The sequence below is a fragment of the Euprymna scolopes genome, chromosome 40, assembly GCF_053919585.1.
Source record: "Euprymna scolopes isolate OS-2025 chromosome 40, ASM5391958v1, whole genome shotgun sequence".
Classification (NCBI taxonomy): domain Eukaryota; kingdom Metazoa; phylum Mollusca; class Cephalopoda; order Sepiida; family Sepiolidae; genus Euprymna; species Euprymna scolopes.
The window spans coordinates 18,067,193-18,085,361 of NC_136521.1; the positions used below are offsets into that span (position 1 = coordinate 18,067,193).

General features: G+C 33.4%; 1 protein-coding gene across 1 annotated transcript in view; it reads right to left on the reverse strand.

Annotated features, from left to right (window-relative positions):
* The window catches only part of LOC145265397 (cortactin-binding protein 2-like), a 344,684-nt gene that overhangs the window by 189,617 nt on the left and 136,898 nt on the right, over positions 1-18,169 (reverse strand). The window contains exon 3 of the mRNA XM_080121218.1: positions 4,640-4,879. Within this exon, the coding sequence (XP_079977344.1) occupies positions 4,640-4,879 (240 nt within the window). The remainder of the gene's footprint in view (positions 1-4,639; positions 4,880-18,169) is intronic.

The window sequence follows — 18,169 nt, forward strand, 5'->3', positions numbered from 1 at the left end:
TTGAGATGGTGTCAGGGAATCCAGTGACAAAAATTAATTTTGTGAGTCTCTCTGAGCTTTCTCCTGTGAATCCAGCCAATCCAACCAACTGCCTGATCTTGTTGGCGTACACATCCACACGTTCAATTCCATGGTCAGGGCTTTGATGTTCGGCACCTGTTGAAGAGCAATTGAGATGGTGTCAGGGAATCCAGTGACAAAAATTAATTTTGTGAGTCTCTCTGAGCTTTCTCCTGTGAATCCGGCCAATCCAACCAACTGCCTGATCTTGTTGGCGTACACATCCACACGTTCAATTCCATGGTCAGGGCTTTGATGTTCGGCACCTGTTGAAGAGCGATTGAGATGGTGTCAGGGAATCCAGTGACAAAAATTAATTTTGTGAGTCTCTCTGAGCTTTCTCCTGTGAATCCGGCCAATCCAACCAACTGCCTGATCTTGTTGGCGTACACATCCACACGTTCACCAGCCCATCTAACCATAGTTATTTTTCTATATGCTGCAAACGCGTCATCAGTAAATGCCTCCTTTAATCGAGCCTCAATCTGGTCTATTTTCTTTTGATCGTCCTCCTCCATTTCCATGTAGAGGGCCAGCGCATCGCCTTCCAGGTATAAAGGTAGCAGACTCGCTACGTCATCCACCTGCTGAAGTTGTGCGACAAGTCTCACTTTTTTCAGCCACGCTACAACGTCTCCCTCGCCAGAGAACGGCTTGATAATATCACTGCTTATCCGCACCTTTGCCATATTCGGGCCGAAATAGCTTGAAACAAAAATGTAGTAGGCAAAAAAAAAAAATTATTAAATAAATGTTCTGTCAGCAACAGTACAACTTCAAAATAGTCAATATCGCCCACCTCCAGAAGAGAGGGAATTCCTGTCCGTGATAACCGTGGTAAAAGAAGACACACTCCAATCGCCAGAAACACCCACACACACAGTTTGCAGGACACTGCCGACTCGTCTCTAGCCTCCTGCTTTTATAGTGGCCGGGAATTATCCATTTGCATAATCACATGAGACAGAAACGTGATTTTCCGAGAGTTGCATGGGGTAAATGCTAATAAAAACCCCCGGACGCCATCTTGGAATTCTCTTTTTCCCCCCAACTGGTGACACAACAGACGTACCCGAGGTAAGCTCTTTTTCCCCTCATTTTAGTTATTGCTACTTCTGCTACAACTTCTCACAATGCTAGGCACTGCTAGCCTCTCAAAAACTCTGTTAGACTTTACTAACCTTCAAAAAACACAACTAGATTTTACTAGCCTTCAAAAATTACTGTTAGATTTTACTAGCCTTGTTTTTACACAGCTAGATTTTACTAACCTTCAAAAAACACAGCTAGATTTTACTAACCTTCAAAAAACACAGCTAGATTTTACTAACCTTCAAAAATTACTGTTAGATTTTACTAGCCTTCAAAAATTACTGTTAGATTTTACTAGCCTTCAAAAAACACCTTAGATTCTACTAGCCTTTAAAAAACACAGCTAGATTTTACTAGCCTTCAAAAATTACTGTTAGATTTTACTAGCCTTCAAAAAACACAGCTAGATTTTACTAACCTTCAAAAAACACAGCTAGATTTTACTAACCTTCAAAAAACACAGCTAGATTTTACTAGCCTTCAAAAATTACTGTTAGATTTTACTAGCCTTCAAAAATTACTGTTAGATTTTACTAGCCTTCAAAAAACACCTTAGATTTTACTAGCCTTCAAAAAGCACAGTTAGATTTTACTAACCTTCAAAAATTACTGTTAGATTTTACTAGCCTTCAAAAAACACCTTAGATTTTACTAGCCTTCAAAAAACACAGTTAGATTTTACTAGCCTCCCAAACACAAAAAAGTCAGTTGAATCATAATTATCCATTATACTATGACAATTAGAAAAAAGTCTGACTCAAATCACATTTGAATCTTGTCATTTATTGATGCTTTAAATTTTCTATGCTCAATTTGAATCATTTAATATTTCCATCTCTCGACGCTTTCAATTTTCAAAGTTCAACTTGAACCATTTAATATTTCTCAGTGCTTTCAATTTTTGATGTTCCATGCAAATCATTTAATTTGCTTTCAATTTTCAAATGTTCAACGCGAATCATTTAATATTTCTAATCTCTCAACCCAAATCGTTTAATATTTTCAATCTCTCGACACTTTCAATTTTCAAAATTCGACGTAACTCTTAATCTACTCCCCCCTGTTTTTTTTCATAGGAATCGCCACTTATCAAGGCCCGGAGGCCACTTGAGGATAAGGGTTAATGAGTATACATTAGTCAATGGGATTATAGCGTAGTAAATATAAGTAGTGGAAATTTTGTAAATTTGATTACTTAAGGGGACGGTTCATCAAGAACTTGTTTACGTTGGACTTGAAGACAATCAAATTGTAGTTAGCTGGAAAGCAGGCAAATCGAAGACAGTTCTACAGACATGCAATTCTAAAAAAGAAGCTTTGTTCATGGAATCTAGGTTTAGGTTTAGGCACAGATAAAGAGTGTGGGAAATTATTGGTAGTGGTTTCCCTTTCTCGAAACTTTCAAATTTCAAAGTTTGACACGACTCATTTAATCTTTCCCTTCCTCAACACTTTCAATTTTTACAGTTTGATGCAAATCATTTAATCTTTCCCTTGACGCTTTCAATTTTTACAGTTTGATGCAAATCATTTAATCTTTCCCTTCCTCAACACTTTCAATTTTTACAGTTTGATGCAAATCATTTAATCTTTCCCTTCCTCAGCACTTTCAATTTTTACAGTTTGATGCAAATCATTTAATATTTCCCTTTCTTGACGCTTTCGATTTTCAAAAATCCCACGTTCGTCTCAGTCGCATTGACTTTATATTTAATGATGAAATAGCTTTTATTTAATAGAAATTAAAGTTTGTCTTTGAATTGTCGAATACCATTAAATGTTTATGCAAAAAAAAATTTTTTTTTAGCTTGCAATGTTCTCGGCACACAAAAAAATGACAATCCATTTTTGTTTTTCCTGTTTCGATGATCGTAGAAAATCTATATTTATTTCTTCCCATGACATGCGAATTCACCATATGTTCAAACGACTCTCAGTCAACAAACAAAAAATGTTCTCGCCAATGAAAAAAATACCAGCATTTTATATGCCCAAATTTGGGTACGTCTTAATTTGCATATGTCACCTTTTTGTTTCCTATCGGTTGGGTTTCAAGTTCGAGTGTCTGTGACCTTTTACAATATGCACATGCCATCCTTGGATGCTTTTTTCCATGACTGTTGTCACAGCAGTTACAATGATGCTCATGTTCTTCCTTTGAATAACAGACTTGCAAAGTTTAGTCCAATCAAATGAAAACAACTCCAATGGCTGAGTTCCCAATAGCCTATTTTGCTTGGAGAGGCAAACAAACCCAACTGTCAGTCAGACAGGGAATACTCTGACTCACACGTTTTGCCTATCTGCTGGAATATATATAAATATTCTGGGACCATCTCATAAAAATCTACTTGAGATAATGGCCAACCAACATCCACTTGAACAGGCTAATTTGCTGACTATCTTTAACCATAAAAACCTACCTTCTGAGAAGTTTCATATCTAGCTGGTTATTATTCTTGACATGTGTTCAATGGGTCATTATTACAGCAGAAAATCTCTTACCTGAAGGAATATTGCTTTTTATAAAAATGAACAAATCGAATTCTGAATGGTCTAATCTCCAAATAAGAAATATTTTCCATTTCTAAATGGTTTGTCTGACTTCCCCTGCCCATCTGCTGGAATAAATGTAGCCTGAGTTGAAAATGCTCATCTGCCCCAATCTATGATCTCAGCCATTATTTTCAGCAACAACTCAAATGAGTTATAACTACAGTAGAGAACCTCTGTTTAAAGAGATACTTATTTTTCTCCAGAAAAATTCAAATTCTGGGTGGTCAATTCCAAAATCAGATATATTTCCAATCCTCTTTTCTCTTAACTAAATATTTCTTACTTGCTGCAAGTCTGCTATTTGCATGAACCATAAACATGCAGCCTACTAAACATTTTTGTTTACAGATGTTTCTGGCATTTTTCAAGTTCCAAAAAAGATTGAGACAGGATGATTATTTCAAACTAAGCCATCTTACATGTAAAATTCAAATCTTGTAAGAGATCTAAATCTGGTTTCTAAATCTCAAATTCTTATGGGTAGTTGTTTCAAAAATAGCATTGAAACTAGATCAAACATTTAGTCTGATTTTTCTATTACATTGAACCAGTTATTAGAGAGAAAGGGAGAGACGGGGAATGAGAGGAAGCTAGAGGTGGGACAGTGGGAGAGAGGGATAGTGGAGAAATAAAGAGGGGGGCTATTTGAGAGGTGGGGGGGTGAGAGAGGTAAAAAGAGTGTGAACAAAGGCAAGCAAAGAGAGAAAGAGAGAGGGTAGGAGTAAGGAAAGAGAGGGTAGGAATAAGGAAAGAAAGGGCCAAGAGGTAAAGGTAAAAAAGAATGGTGGGACATCGGAGACAGAGAGAGCAGTTTTAAAAGAAAGAGATTAGACATTTTTTAACTCTAGTTATTTTATTATCTATGCCTCCTGGACAATGCCAGGTAGCTCTGCTAGTCGCTCAACAAAGTGAAGAATCCGCATTTATTTACCTTGTGATAGCGTTTCTCAACTTGCGCCAGTTGTTCGCGCATTTTCACTTGTGCTTTTCTTTGCGTCGCAATCAGGTTTTCCAGCTGAGCAAGTTGGTTGTCATACATACATTTAATAGCCGTTTCATCAAAACTATTGTCCTTCATATTGTCCGAATCACGCTGAAGGGCGACAAACGGATCGCCCAACCCAAATCGCCCGTATTTCGCTTGATATAATAACTGCTTGGCTTTTTCTGCCTAAAAAAGAGAAGAAAAAGATTTTTAAACAAGAACAAACAACACATTTAACGATGAAAATGTGATTTAAGATTTAAGTTTGACAGACCAAACTAAAGCTTGACAGACTGACTGATGTACTGTCCACACCCAAAAAAAATTAACATGTACCTCTCTCAATATACATACAAAATACGTAAAATATATATACATCTATATAATTATAAAACTCAAATGACCTTGTAACGAGTGATGTAACCCACTTTCCGGTTTACGACATCCGGTTGCGCATGTGTGCATAAACATTAACCCATAACAACGTAAACAAATAAACACAAATCGCTTCTTTTGCAGATTTTGACATGCGCACTGAAATATTAACGTGATTACTTCGAAATTATTATTTAACATGGGAAGAGTGGGGGTGTTTTGCAACTATTCTTTATTACAACTATACTGTCGCTATTTTCTTACAACTAAACAACTTTAACCCATTGACAAACAAGAACAATTGTAGTAAAGCCAAGACTACTTCTACTACTCTCTATCCTTCCTTCCTTCCTTCTTTTTTATTTTTTGTTTACATTTCTAGATACAAAATAGTTGTGTGAGAACGGTGAATCTGTTGACACATTTACTAATCTGTTTCAATATTAGTTTTATTTTATTTATTTAGGTTTTATTTTTTTGCTTCAGGTTTTATTAATTATTTTTTTTTAGATTTTAAATTTCTTGGTTGAAGGATTCCAATATGGTTTTTTTCATTCTTATATTTCTCATCTGTAGGTTCATGTGTGTTTTTGCTGCTAAATGACTTTCGTCGGCGTTCGATTCGTGGGAAAATCATGTTTAATTTTCGATTTTTGAGCGATTATTTGGAAAAATAGGTACAAAGTTTAAGGTATTCAAAAAGGAAGTCTCATGAATTAAAATGAGGTTATTAAGAGTGCTCAATAAAAAAGAGCAAAATATAATATTTTTATTTATATAGACAAATATTATATAGTTGCTACAATGAACATGCTAATGTTTCGGGCAATTGGTTGGCAAGAACCAAAAGTCCGCATCCAGATGCCTTCATTGAGACATTAGCTCTATTATGTTGCCTGACAATGACTTTTGGATCTTGCCAACCAATTGTCCAAAACATTAGCATGTTCAGTGTAGCGACTATGTAATATTTGTCTATATAAATAAACATATATATATATATATATACTAGCTGTACCCTGCCACGCGTTGCAGTGGCTCAATTTGGTGCAATAGAAAAATCTAATAAGAGAAAATGCATGTTTCTTATATTCTTAGTACAGCAATCCACTCCAAAGTGAAAAAGAAGGTGAAAATGAAAAAAAATGGTACTCTTGCAGAATTTGATCTGGATCCTCGAGAGTTTCTGTCAATCATGGTTTGGGCTCGACCAACAATCAGTGGATGAAGCCGAACGTAGCAAAAATGTTGAAACGCTAAATGTTTTTTTTTTTTTTTTTTTTGCTTTCTGTATACAAAAATGTGAGTTAGTAATTAATATTTGGGTGATGGGGAAGGAGTTACTATACACAGATTCAAAACAGTTGTCCAAAAACAAATAAATGAAAGCAAAGGTAAGGTAAGTTACGTTTCTACCTAACTGGATAATTGTTTAGTGTTTTTATGTAATGTAAAATGTTTAATCGGCTCGAAAAACAGAAATGGTCGCAGACTCTGTTGAATATGTTAAGTTTGGGAAAGTAAGTTGAAAACTAAAAACTATACAAAACAGTGTCAGAAACCCACAGAATATATGTTACCATGACATAGGCTGGCATAATCGGTGAGTTTCTGACAGTATTTTGTATAGTTTTTTAGTTTTAACTCACTTTCTCTAACTTAACGTAATCAACAGTGTCCGCCACCATTTGTAGCTTTCAAATACACCGATAAACACTGTTTTTCAGGCCGACTAAACATTACATTAAATGAAAAGGGTTTGTATTACTAAACACAGATACAAAGAAGTTGTCAAAAAATAAATATATAACAAATAAATGTTATCAAAAGCAAGAAAAGTAAATGTTCTACCTAACTGGATAAGATTTTAGTGTTTTTATGTAATGTATAATGTTTAATTGGTTCAAAAACATTCAATGTTTATCGGTATATTTGAAAAATACAAATAGCGGCAGACTGTATCGAATATGTTAAGTTTGGAGAAATTTTGGGAAAATGAGTTTAAACTAAAAAACTATACAAAATACTGTTAGGAACTCACTCAATATATATTACCATGACGTAGGCTGGCGGTGATTTTAAACTTTTGCTCGATACAGGTGACGACTTTTAAGAGTCCCTTTTAGTGATTACCTGGTTTGAGGATATTTGTACAACTAAACAACAAATCTGCTCCCAAAAAAATCCGGTATTATTTTACTTTAAGGCCTGTTTAACGTTTGTATATAACAAAATATTTTATTGTAGATTTCGGTGTGCTAAAAACGAATCTGCAAATCGTTTCCGTAACAAAAAGAAAGTTTTCATGATATTCATGAAATTACTTTTTCGAAAAGTGGGTGATCACTTTTCAATGTAAATTTAACTTAGAATGGGCACCCACTTTCTGGTTAACTGAGAGAGGGGCATTTTTCTGTGTGTTTCTTGGCTAAAAAGTTTTTTGTCTGATTTCTTTTGCATGGTAATAACCCCTGAACTCTGGGACTATTTTCTATTTCACAGCCGTAGCCTTTGATTACGCTATGCGTGAGCATAAACGAAAGCAGTTTAGCCAATAAACATGGGAAAAAATCTCAGGTGGCTAGAAAGTGGGTGCTCATTTTAAGTTAAATTTATATGGAAAAGTGATCGCCCACTTTTCGAAAAAGTAATTTCTTCATATCATAAAAACTATTTTTTTGCGACGGAAACGGTTTGCAGATTCGTTTTTAGCACACCGAAATCTACAAAAAAAAAATTTTGTTATATACAAACGTTAGATGCACGGCCCTTAATGAAAAATTATATAAAAAATCCGAGGGAAAAAGAGTTTTCAATAAAAACAGCAAATGAATTAGATAGAAAAAAAAATGAATGCTATTTTTTTTTTATTTTTCTGTGTGTTTCTTGGCTAAAAAGTTTTTTGTTTGATTTCTTTTGCATGGTAATAACCTCTGAACTCTGGGACTATTTTCCATTGCAGACGTAGCCTTTGTTTATGCTACGCGTGAGCACTCGTGTACCAAACTGCCTTGTCAAAAATCCTTTATGCCAATAAACATGAAAATAAATGCCCCTTCCTCAGGTGGCCAGAAGGTGGGTGCTCATTTTAAGTTAAATTTACATGGAAAAGTGATCACCCACTTTTCGAAAAAAATTTCTTCATATCATGAAAACTATTTTGGTACTCCTTGGGCGTTGAGTTCCATGGCGACCGCAGAATTTAATGGTCGTTCCCTTAGCCCCCCCCCCCCTTAGTCAAGGCTAACGCATGCGCACGTAACATTTTTTTTATTTATTTACTTACGTGGCAGAGTTATACAACCATCACCCCCATGCGAATTTCTATACTAATAGGTTTTTTTTAAATTTTTTCACTGGATTATTATTGATTGAACACTAACCAGATTATGAAAAAAAATTGAAAAAAAAGAAAAAAAATCATTTCAACATTTGAAAGGGGTGCTCACTTTTTAGTTACCACAGTCTGGTAAATCGGTCACCCATTTTTTTTTTTTCTAAATACGGAAGTGTCTTCGGGAGATATAAAATAGTCTCATGTTGACGAAGTAATGTATCTGGAGGCGTACAGGATGGAAAATTATTGGTAAATTTTTAGATTAGGTCCACCTCCACAATTTTCTTTTACATGACGACTTGTAATGGTTTTCGACTATGCTGAATACGAAAATCGCATTGAAATTTTGCAGAAATAAGTAGTTATCAAGATATAAAAAGTTGTATTATGCATTGTATTCTTATGGCTGCCAAAGAATACAATGCATAATACAACTTTTTATATCTTGATAACAACTTATTTCTGCAAAATTTCAATGCGATTTTCGTATTCAGCATACTCGAAAACCTTTAAAAGTCGTCATTTAAAAGAAAATTGTGGAGGTGGACCTAATCTAAAAATTACCAAATTATTATACATTTCTCCAGCATGTTAGTGAAATTTAAAATAATTAAAAAAAAATTTTTAAAAAACAACAAAAGTTTTGAAGAAAAAAGACAAAAAACAAAAACCTCACTTTTCATAAAAACAGATAAATTATTGTAAAGAAACACCCACAAACTAACCTTTCATAAAAACAAATTATTTAAAAAAAAAAAAAAAAAACACTCACAAACTGACTTTTAACTAAATAAGTAAAAAAAATTTTTTTTTTTAAACTCGAAACTTTATTTTCATAAAAACAATAAAAAAAACTCATGTTCATTCTATTTTTTTTTTCTTTGAGAAACAAATATATTTGTGACTTACAAATGCGGTAGAGGCTCATATTATTTTTACTTTCTATGGTTTTGATATACCCGCATTTTTATTGGTTACAAAATGGGTGACTGATTTATCAGAACGTTGTAATTAAAAAGTGAGCACAACTTTCAAAGGTCGAAATAATGATTTCTTTTTTCAATTTTTTTTTTTCATAATCTGGTTAATTAGTGTCCAATCAATAATAATCCAGTGAAAAAAAATTTCAAAAAACCTATAAGTATAGAAATTACGCATGGGGGTGATGGGTGTACAACTCCGCCACTAACGTTGCCTTTCGCACTTTAACAAACATTATTTACGTTGGCTTAACTCTTGTCATAAATAATTTTTAAAAAATGTAACTAAACCATTTATTGATAATTTGTCACGTGTACAAACATTTATTTATTTATTTACATTGGCTTAACTCTTTTCATGAATAAAAAAAAGTTTTACTCTTTAAGAATAATAAAAGAAAAAGTTACTAAACATTTATAAAAGGAAAAAATTACTAAACATTTATTAATAATTTCTCACATACTTACGTTGGCTTAATTCTTTTCATGGAGGCCAGAGGAATAGTTGGCCGAAACGTTGTGAAACAACTAATAAAGATGAGAATAATAGTCCGCAATAAATAAAAATGGTGCTAATGCAGAGAGTGATCTGCGCTATTTTTTTTAAATTGCATTTCCACGTTTAATTAAAGTTTTATATGTTTTTTTTATTCAATTGTAAGGTTAAAGTACAGAATAGGTACAAAACACCCTCCCCTCCCCATGTTAAGAATGACTTTTTTAAATAATAACGTTATTATGTCAGCACGGACCACTCTCTGCATGAGTAACCATAAAAATTAATATAAATAATACTCATCTCAATAAGTGAAAGGCTCATTTCTACCGGAAATGAAATGGCGGACAGTCTCGCAGTTACGAAAAATATTTTTATTTTATTTAATATTTTTATAATTCACAATGTTAAATTATTTTAATAACATGCAAACATTCCTTGACTCTAAAGATGGGGTGTCTGAAAATTTCAAATAAATTGGTAATGTAGAAATATGGTTTTATCGACTTTGAACGAACCAAGAATTACATTTTTATATATATAGATATATGTACTCACACTTCAAAAAATGATAAAACGTTTATGAACCCAAAATGAAATGGAATAGCTTTGAATACAGAAGACAAATGTTTACAAATGTTCAAATTGATGTCCAGATAATGCTGATAACGGTTAAATACGAGTACATTTTCTTGAGACACTCTGTATTGTTATTATATTGTATTGTTATATTATTATATATTGTTAAATCTGAAAATGTTTTTCCTTGACTCATTCTAGATTCCAAATTAATTTTTTTTAAATTTTCAGGGACAACATAACTAAATATATTATATTAGAAGTTCTATGCATAAAAACTTGAAAGTCATCCATAAATAGAATTACTTTGATAAAAAGTGAAAATGTCCTTAATTGCCTTTAGCACTAATACTATTAAGACTACAACTAACCATAAGGGTTCACACAAAAACTATTACTAAACATTTAAGAGTTTATGTTCTTAATAAAAAACTAAAACTACAGATATTGCAAATATATTATGTATAAAAACAAAAAGACAGTTTTGATAAAACTGGAAACATCCTTTTTTTTTTTTTTTTTTTTTACATATACGTCACCACTTATCAAGGCCGATAGGCCACTCAAGGATAAGGGTTAAAGAGTGTAGAGTAGTCAAAAGGACAATATAGTAATCGATAGTAATGGAAGTTCGGTAAATTTGTTAACCTAAGTGGAACGGCTCATCAGAAACTTATTCACGTTGGACTTGAAGACAACCATATTATAGAAAGCTGGAAAGCAGGAAAACGGAAGACAATTCCACAGGCGTGCAGTTCTAAGGAAGAAACTTTGATCATGGAATCTATGTTTAGGTTTAGGTACAGATAAAGAGTGGGGAAAATTATTGATAATGTTTTCAGCTAGTCTAGTGTTTCTTGTATAAGTTTGGCGAGGGGGGACCATAGATTGAAGCTTAGTCGAACACTTTCCATGAAAATAATGATAAAGCAGAGACAAACTCGCAACATCTCTTCTGTGAGACAGAGGTTGCAGCGAAGTCTTTAGTACTAATACTCTATTAATACTCTATATAATACTAAAACTCTGTCGTTCTTGGTTGTTTGCTTGTTTGCTTGCGCACTATCCTCCTCCTCCTCCTCCTACTACTACTACTATGCCTCCTCTTCTTGCTACTACTATTACTTCTCTTTACAACTACTACTACGCCTCCTCTTCCTTCTCTTACTACTACTACTATGCCTCCTCTTCCTTATCCTACTATTACTACTATTGGTTGACATGTATTTTCCCTACTACTACTCTACTACTTCTACTATTAATACTACTACTACTACTACTAATGGAGAAGAAGTTTTTTTCAAAATTAAACAATTATAAACAGAATGACTCATAGAAATCTATCTATATTCTTTTTTTTCATTTTAATATACTTTCATAGAAATGTTTCTGTTATGTCACAAAAAAACTATTTTCTTTACGTCACAAGTGTCATGCTCATACATTAATTCCATAGCTAATATAACATACTGACCCCTTAGGGGATGTTTTGCAACTATTTTGTATTACAACTATACTGTCGCAATTTTCTCATAAATAAACCAACTTTGACCTGTTGACTAATTTTTTTTGCATTTTAAATTATCCAAATAAACAATTGTTAATACTTTCTGCATTTTTTTTTTTACATCGTCCATTTCCGTATAAGTTATTTTAATGTAGTTTTCTTACAAATAAATCTACTATTTTACAATGTATTGTTTTACTGTGTACGTTTTCAGCGACCCAATTTTTTTTTTTTTTCATGTTTAAATCAAAAGATATATCAAAATTTGAATTTATCTTTAAGAATTATGGTATCTGTTCAGTGCACATTTTCCTATAAGTATGGCAAACCACTTATAATTCAATGACTGTAAGTTTTTTTTTTCAAGAATAAACAATTATAAACAGAATGACTCATAGAAATCTATCTATATTCTTTTTCATTTTAATATACTTTCATAGAAATGTTTCTGTTACGTCACAAAAAACTATTTTCTTTACGTCAAAAGAGTCACGCTCATACATGAATTCCATAGTTAATATATACTGACCCAACGGGTCATGGGTAGTCTAGTACTCTATTAATACTCGAACACAAGCACACGATTCCCATCAAAACCATCACTAAACATTTAAAAAATACAGGATCTTTACTCAATACAACTCGATACAACTCCGACGATGGATTCCGAAGAAAACTAAAGTACTAGATTGGTTGGTTGTTTTTGTTTTACGGTATATCAACCCTTTTCAGGTTATTTTATGCCGAATCCAAAGATTTTGAAGAAAAATTTTTTTAATAGAATATATTTGTTGTTTTCATGTCGGTTTCTATTCAACCCATAGTTGGGACCCTAACAGATACTACCACTCCGGGTCAGAGTGGACCTGGGAGCAATGGTAATTAAAGGGTGACTCCACACTCCCCAAAGCCCACAAGCTGGGGCCTCACCACTGGATATAGTTTAAGGTCATATCCAGGATCCCCATTGAGGGACTTTTGCCCTCTGCAGAGGGGCAGTCAGCGTATTCTAATGCCCCACCGACAGGGCCTGAAGTACTAGAGTACACAACGAGTATGGAAAATTCACCTGAAACTCAAAAATTAATCAGGAATCCAGAAAGAAGGAAAATACATGCAGACACAATGCATATAAGAATCAAATAACGAAATGACCAAAATAAAAACACAAAATTTGTTTTTTTTGTTTTGTTTTTGTTTTGACTGAAGGTAAAAAAAAAAAGGTGTTTTTATTTTGGTCATTTTGTTATTCGATCGTCAGCGGAAATCCTTAACGTCACTAATTTAAAAAAAATACAACGACAACAACAATAGTGACTGAAGGTAAAAAAAAAAAGTTTGTTTTTATTTTGGTCATTTAGTTATTTCTTGTGTACCATGAAGAATCCCCTAGCTATGGGCAAATAGCCCCATTGCCTTGTCGATGGGAAAGGCAAAGGCTAAGGGAGTAAAACCTGACAAAAAAATCCGGTCTGGAGTTTCGATGGCGGATGATGAAGCTCTGCAACATGTTTCCTGCAGCCGTGCTGGCACCAACTGTATTGCTTGCTTTTCCATTGGAATCTACCTCCAACGCCGAGAGGGGGACCCTTATAAATGAGCAAACCAAGGTTCTCTTATTATCTGCCCAGTCCTGCACCTGGTTAGCCACAGCAGGTGCTGTAGTAAACCAAACTAGGTGCAGAATGCCATTGTTTCAAGAGACAGAAGGTTGCCATTATTATATAAAAGTTTGTGTGTGTGTGTGTGTGTGTGTGTGTGTGTGAGGACACTTCTCAACCTACATACTCAACAATTTTTTTATCTAGACTTGAAATTTATTATATACGATATTTAGACATGTGTAAAACTTCTTAATCCATTTACATCCGGAAAAGGGTCAAAATTGAAAAATTAGTACGTGGAAGGCCCGCAGATTTTTATCTATTTTCAACTGTTTCACAACAAGACTGTTTCCTAATGTTTAAGTATGAGTTGGCTTGAAATCACTCTTTAAAAGTCATGTCAAGCTGGTCTAACGGTTATCATACTTGACTCACTGTCTTTAGGTTTTGGTTTCGATCTCAGCTGAAGTATTTTTTTACAAGAAGTGAAAAACTGTTTAGGAAAAACATAATACTCACATGCATGTGTCTCAGTTTCTTTATGGTTTTTTACTTAATTTTTTTAAAAGGAATGTAATGTTATGTATTATACCTACGGTATTTCTGTTTCGAATAAATAAGAATTCTGCATTAATTAAAATATGTGCATTTTATGATTGGGCAACGCCGGGTATATCATCTAGTATACACATTAAAGTTGAGTTTGTTTCTTGCTCTGACATTGACATTAAAAGCCTACTTTTCCTATTCAAAAATTAAAACAAACTTTGTAATATACTGTCATAAATATGCGAACGGCTAAATGAAGGTTAACTAATTTGCATATTCCTTTGAAAAACGAGTGTTAATGAATAATTTATTTTTTTTTTATGGTTTCTTATTAGATAATTGGTTTCATTTCACAATTACACTGAATTCTATTTAAGTATAGTTTCTGCATAATTGTGTAAAATATCAGATGAAAACGTTCCAGCACACGCATATTAACAGGGTGACCCGACGTTGCCCGGAATTGAATGATGATCAACAAATGTTTTACACTTCTATATTTTTATTGTCATCAAAATCGATGAAATCGACCATTTTTTAATCAAATCGATTGATTGCTCTAATTGGGGACCCATCATGATGCACCTGGAGAAAGTTTCATATGCCTCTCACAGTGACTAAGTTCACAATACCTTATAGTCTACATTGCACTGTAGAGAACCTACTATTGATTTTATAAAATTATTTTTATATATAACAGCTTGCATTAAAGTGTAATATGCAAATGTCAAGTATCATGCTTCAATTGTGCTCTAAACAGAAACATTCATTTTCAATGAACCCTTGTTATACCAAAGAACCTACTGTTGATTTGATATGCCAGGCATTACTGGTTGTGCAGTGATAATGGCTTGAATTTAAGATTCAAATGAAAAAGTCAAATATCATTGTGAAATTGTGCTTTAAACAAAAACATTCATTTCGAATGCGCCCCTGTCATATTAAAGAACCTACTGTTGATTTTATATGTAGAGCCTTTCCGCTTGTGTGGTAATAAAACTTCTCAAATGCACTTGTGCTGTTAGGCTGTCTAAGATGTTAACTTTGGTCAAAATCCTTCTTTTATCAACTTATTTTGATTATCGATACTTATCTAAGAACACTGCCAGGCACATAAAGTACCTTTGTGTAAAATTTAATAAAAATCGACCCAGCCATTTTGGAGTCCATATGGAACAAACTCACAGACACACAGACAAAGTTCCTTATATATACATATAAATAAAGTGATCTTGTCGGTGTGTGTGTGTGTGTGTGTGTTCGAAAAGTCTCTACCAAACTTGTCTCTGAATATTTGATCTACAGAGTAGAAATTTGATATATAGGGTATTTGGACCTTAAGCACATTTTCAATTTGGTTTTTAGCCCGCAAAAATTACAGTAAGGGGTCAAAATTAAAAACAAAATAGTTGACTAAACATGTTTACATGCACAAACTTATATTCAAAGGTAAAACTACATTATTTTTTAATAAAGACTTTTCATATCTATCTGCGTAAGTATACTTTCATAATTATGTTTCAGTTTGAAGAAATAGGGTATATGACACTACCATTTATGGTAGCACATCTAAGACAGTAAACGACCAAGTTCTCTCCAATTCTCTCTCCCTGATCTTGAGCACATGGTACAATGGGGAAAGGAGTGGCTAGTTACTTTTAATGCAAGCTTCTCTCATTACATCATCAACATTCTAATCCACATCTGGCATCAATTGAAATGAATGGCTCTCGTCTTCAGGAGGCCTCAAGTTTTGACAAGCTTCTGGGCCTGACAATTACTCCTGATCTTAAATGGAACACGTATATCAAATCTGTTGCCAAGGCCGCTGGAAAAATGGTGGGATCTTTCTATCGATCCAGTAGATATCTCACTGCTGATGCAATTCTCTATCTATATAAGAGCCAGGTACGTCCAAGGATGGAATACTGTTGCCACATATGGGCAGGAGCTGCTAGAAAGGACTTGTCCTGCCTTGATAGAGTTCAAAATTGACTTTGTAGCCTCGTAGGAGATGTCCTGTTCTCTTCCCTACAACCTCTATCTCACAGAAGAGATGATGCGAGTTTGTCTCTGATGTATCGTTATTTTCATGGAAAGTGTTTGACTGAGCTTCAGTCTATGGTCTCCCCTCGCCAAACTTTCACAAGAAACACCCGTTTAGCTGAAAACATTATCAATAATTCCCCTCACTCTTTATCTGTGCCTAAACCTAAACGTAGATTCCATGAACAAAGCTTCTTTCTTAGAACGGCACGCCTGTGGAATTGTCTTCCGTTTTCCTGCTTTCCAGCTGACTGCAATATGGTTCTCTTCAAGTCTAACGTAAATAAGTTCTTGATGAGCCGTTCCATATAAGTCTAAAAATTCACCAAATTACCATTACTAATGATTACAATATTGCCCAATTTCTACTGTACACTCTTTAACCCTTATCCTCGAGTGGCCTCTTGGCCTTGATAATGTGGTGTTGCCTGTGTAAAAAAAAAGATAAATAAATAAAATAAAATAAAATAAAATAAAATTATGGGGTATTCATTCGCACATGACCTCCATAGAATGGAAATATGTCACAAAGTTTAACAAGGTTTTTTAATATAGATCCACACAATATTGTGATAAGTGTTTCAGTGTGAACAGGTATGGTATAATAAATTATGGGGTTTATCTATTTTATTTTTACTTTCATCATATTTTGCTTTGATTTGATACCCCCAAATTCGAAGCTATCTCTTTACAACCCTTCCTTTTCATAACCTATCATACTTTCATAAATCAGAGTCCATTTTCTGTAGGCTGTTTTTGAACGCAGTCAACGACGGGTACTTTTGCTAGGATATATATATATATTTTAATTTTCATATCACTACTGTATATTAGGTACAATATAATATTCGCTAGAAAATTGGCACAATAATAATATGTAATGTGCATGAATTAAAATATCATATTTAAGTGTATCTTATGACAGGGCAATGTCGCGTGGCCTGCTACTATATATATATATATATATATAAGTGACCTTGTCTGTGTGTGAGAAACAGTCTCTACCAAACTCCTCTGTCAATTTTTGGTCTATAGACTTAAAACTTAATATGTAAAGGGATTTGGACCTGTGAAATAAATTCAATTTTGTTTTTAGCCGGTAAAAATAGCTGCTAAGGGGTCAAAATTGAACAAAATAGGCACTTAACAGCCATAAGTCATAAAGTCATCTTCTACGCATGTGCAGATATACATTTTATGTTATTTTTAAAGTTTTGTTACTTAGCTCAAATGATAATGAATACAGCTGGAAAGCTATATACGTTTCGGTTTTGATTGCAGCTGATAGCACGCAAGTCATTCTTTTTTTTGTAACTGTTGAAATCATTACTTTATATTGGATATTATATAATAATTGATAACGAATTGGCGTTATAATTATAATTATGAAATCTGCATAAATTAAAATATTATATTTACACGTATTTTATGATTACACAACACTGGGTGGCCTGCTAAGTGCATAAAGAATATTAACTAATGAGGGATAAAAAAATTTACATTATAGACTAAATTATCAAATGTTCAGACAGGGAACACAATAGAAGTTATTTCATATATATATATATGTATATATATGAGAGAGAGAGAGAGAGAGACAGAGAATAAATGACAAAAAGTTATATTCCAAAATTCATGATGTTGACCATCTTATAATTTATTCCTTTAAATTAGTTGACATATACAATTCTTGAGAGTATTTGTTTCGTAGCGCAAAATCAACCACTTAGTTAATATATCAATCAGTGAATCTATTATGCCCTTAACTCATCAGAAGAAATAACAACAATCAATCCGTCAAAAGGAATTGAAGTCTGATTTGACATGATTAAAATCTGAAAATTGGAAGGCAAGCTGCAAATACGTTTTTATTTTTCTATTTATCAAACAAAGTCATTAAATCCAACTATTCGTGCCAACACTTTTAATTAATTTATGAATTTTCTTCCAAAATATTCTATTTAATAATTACTTTCAATATTTTTACATATATATTTACTGCA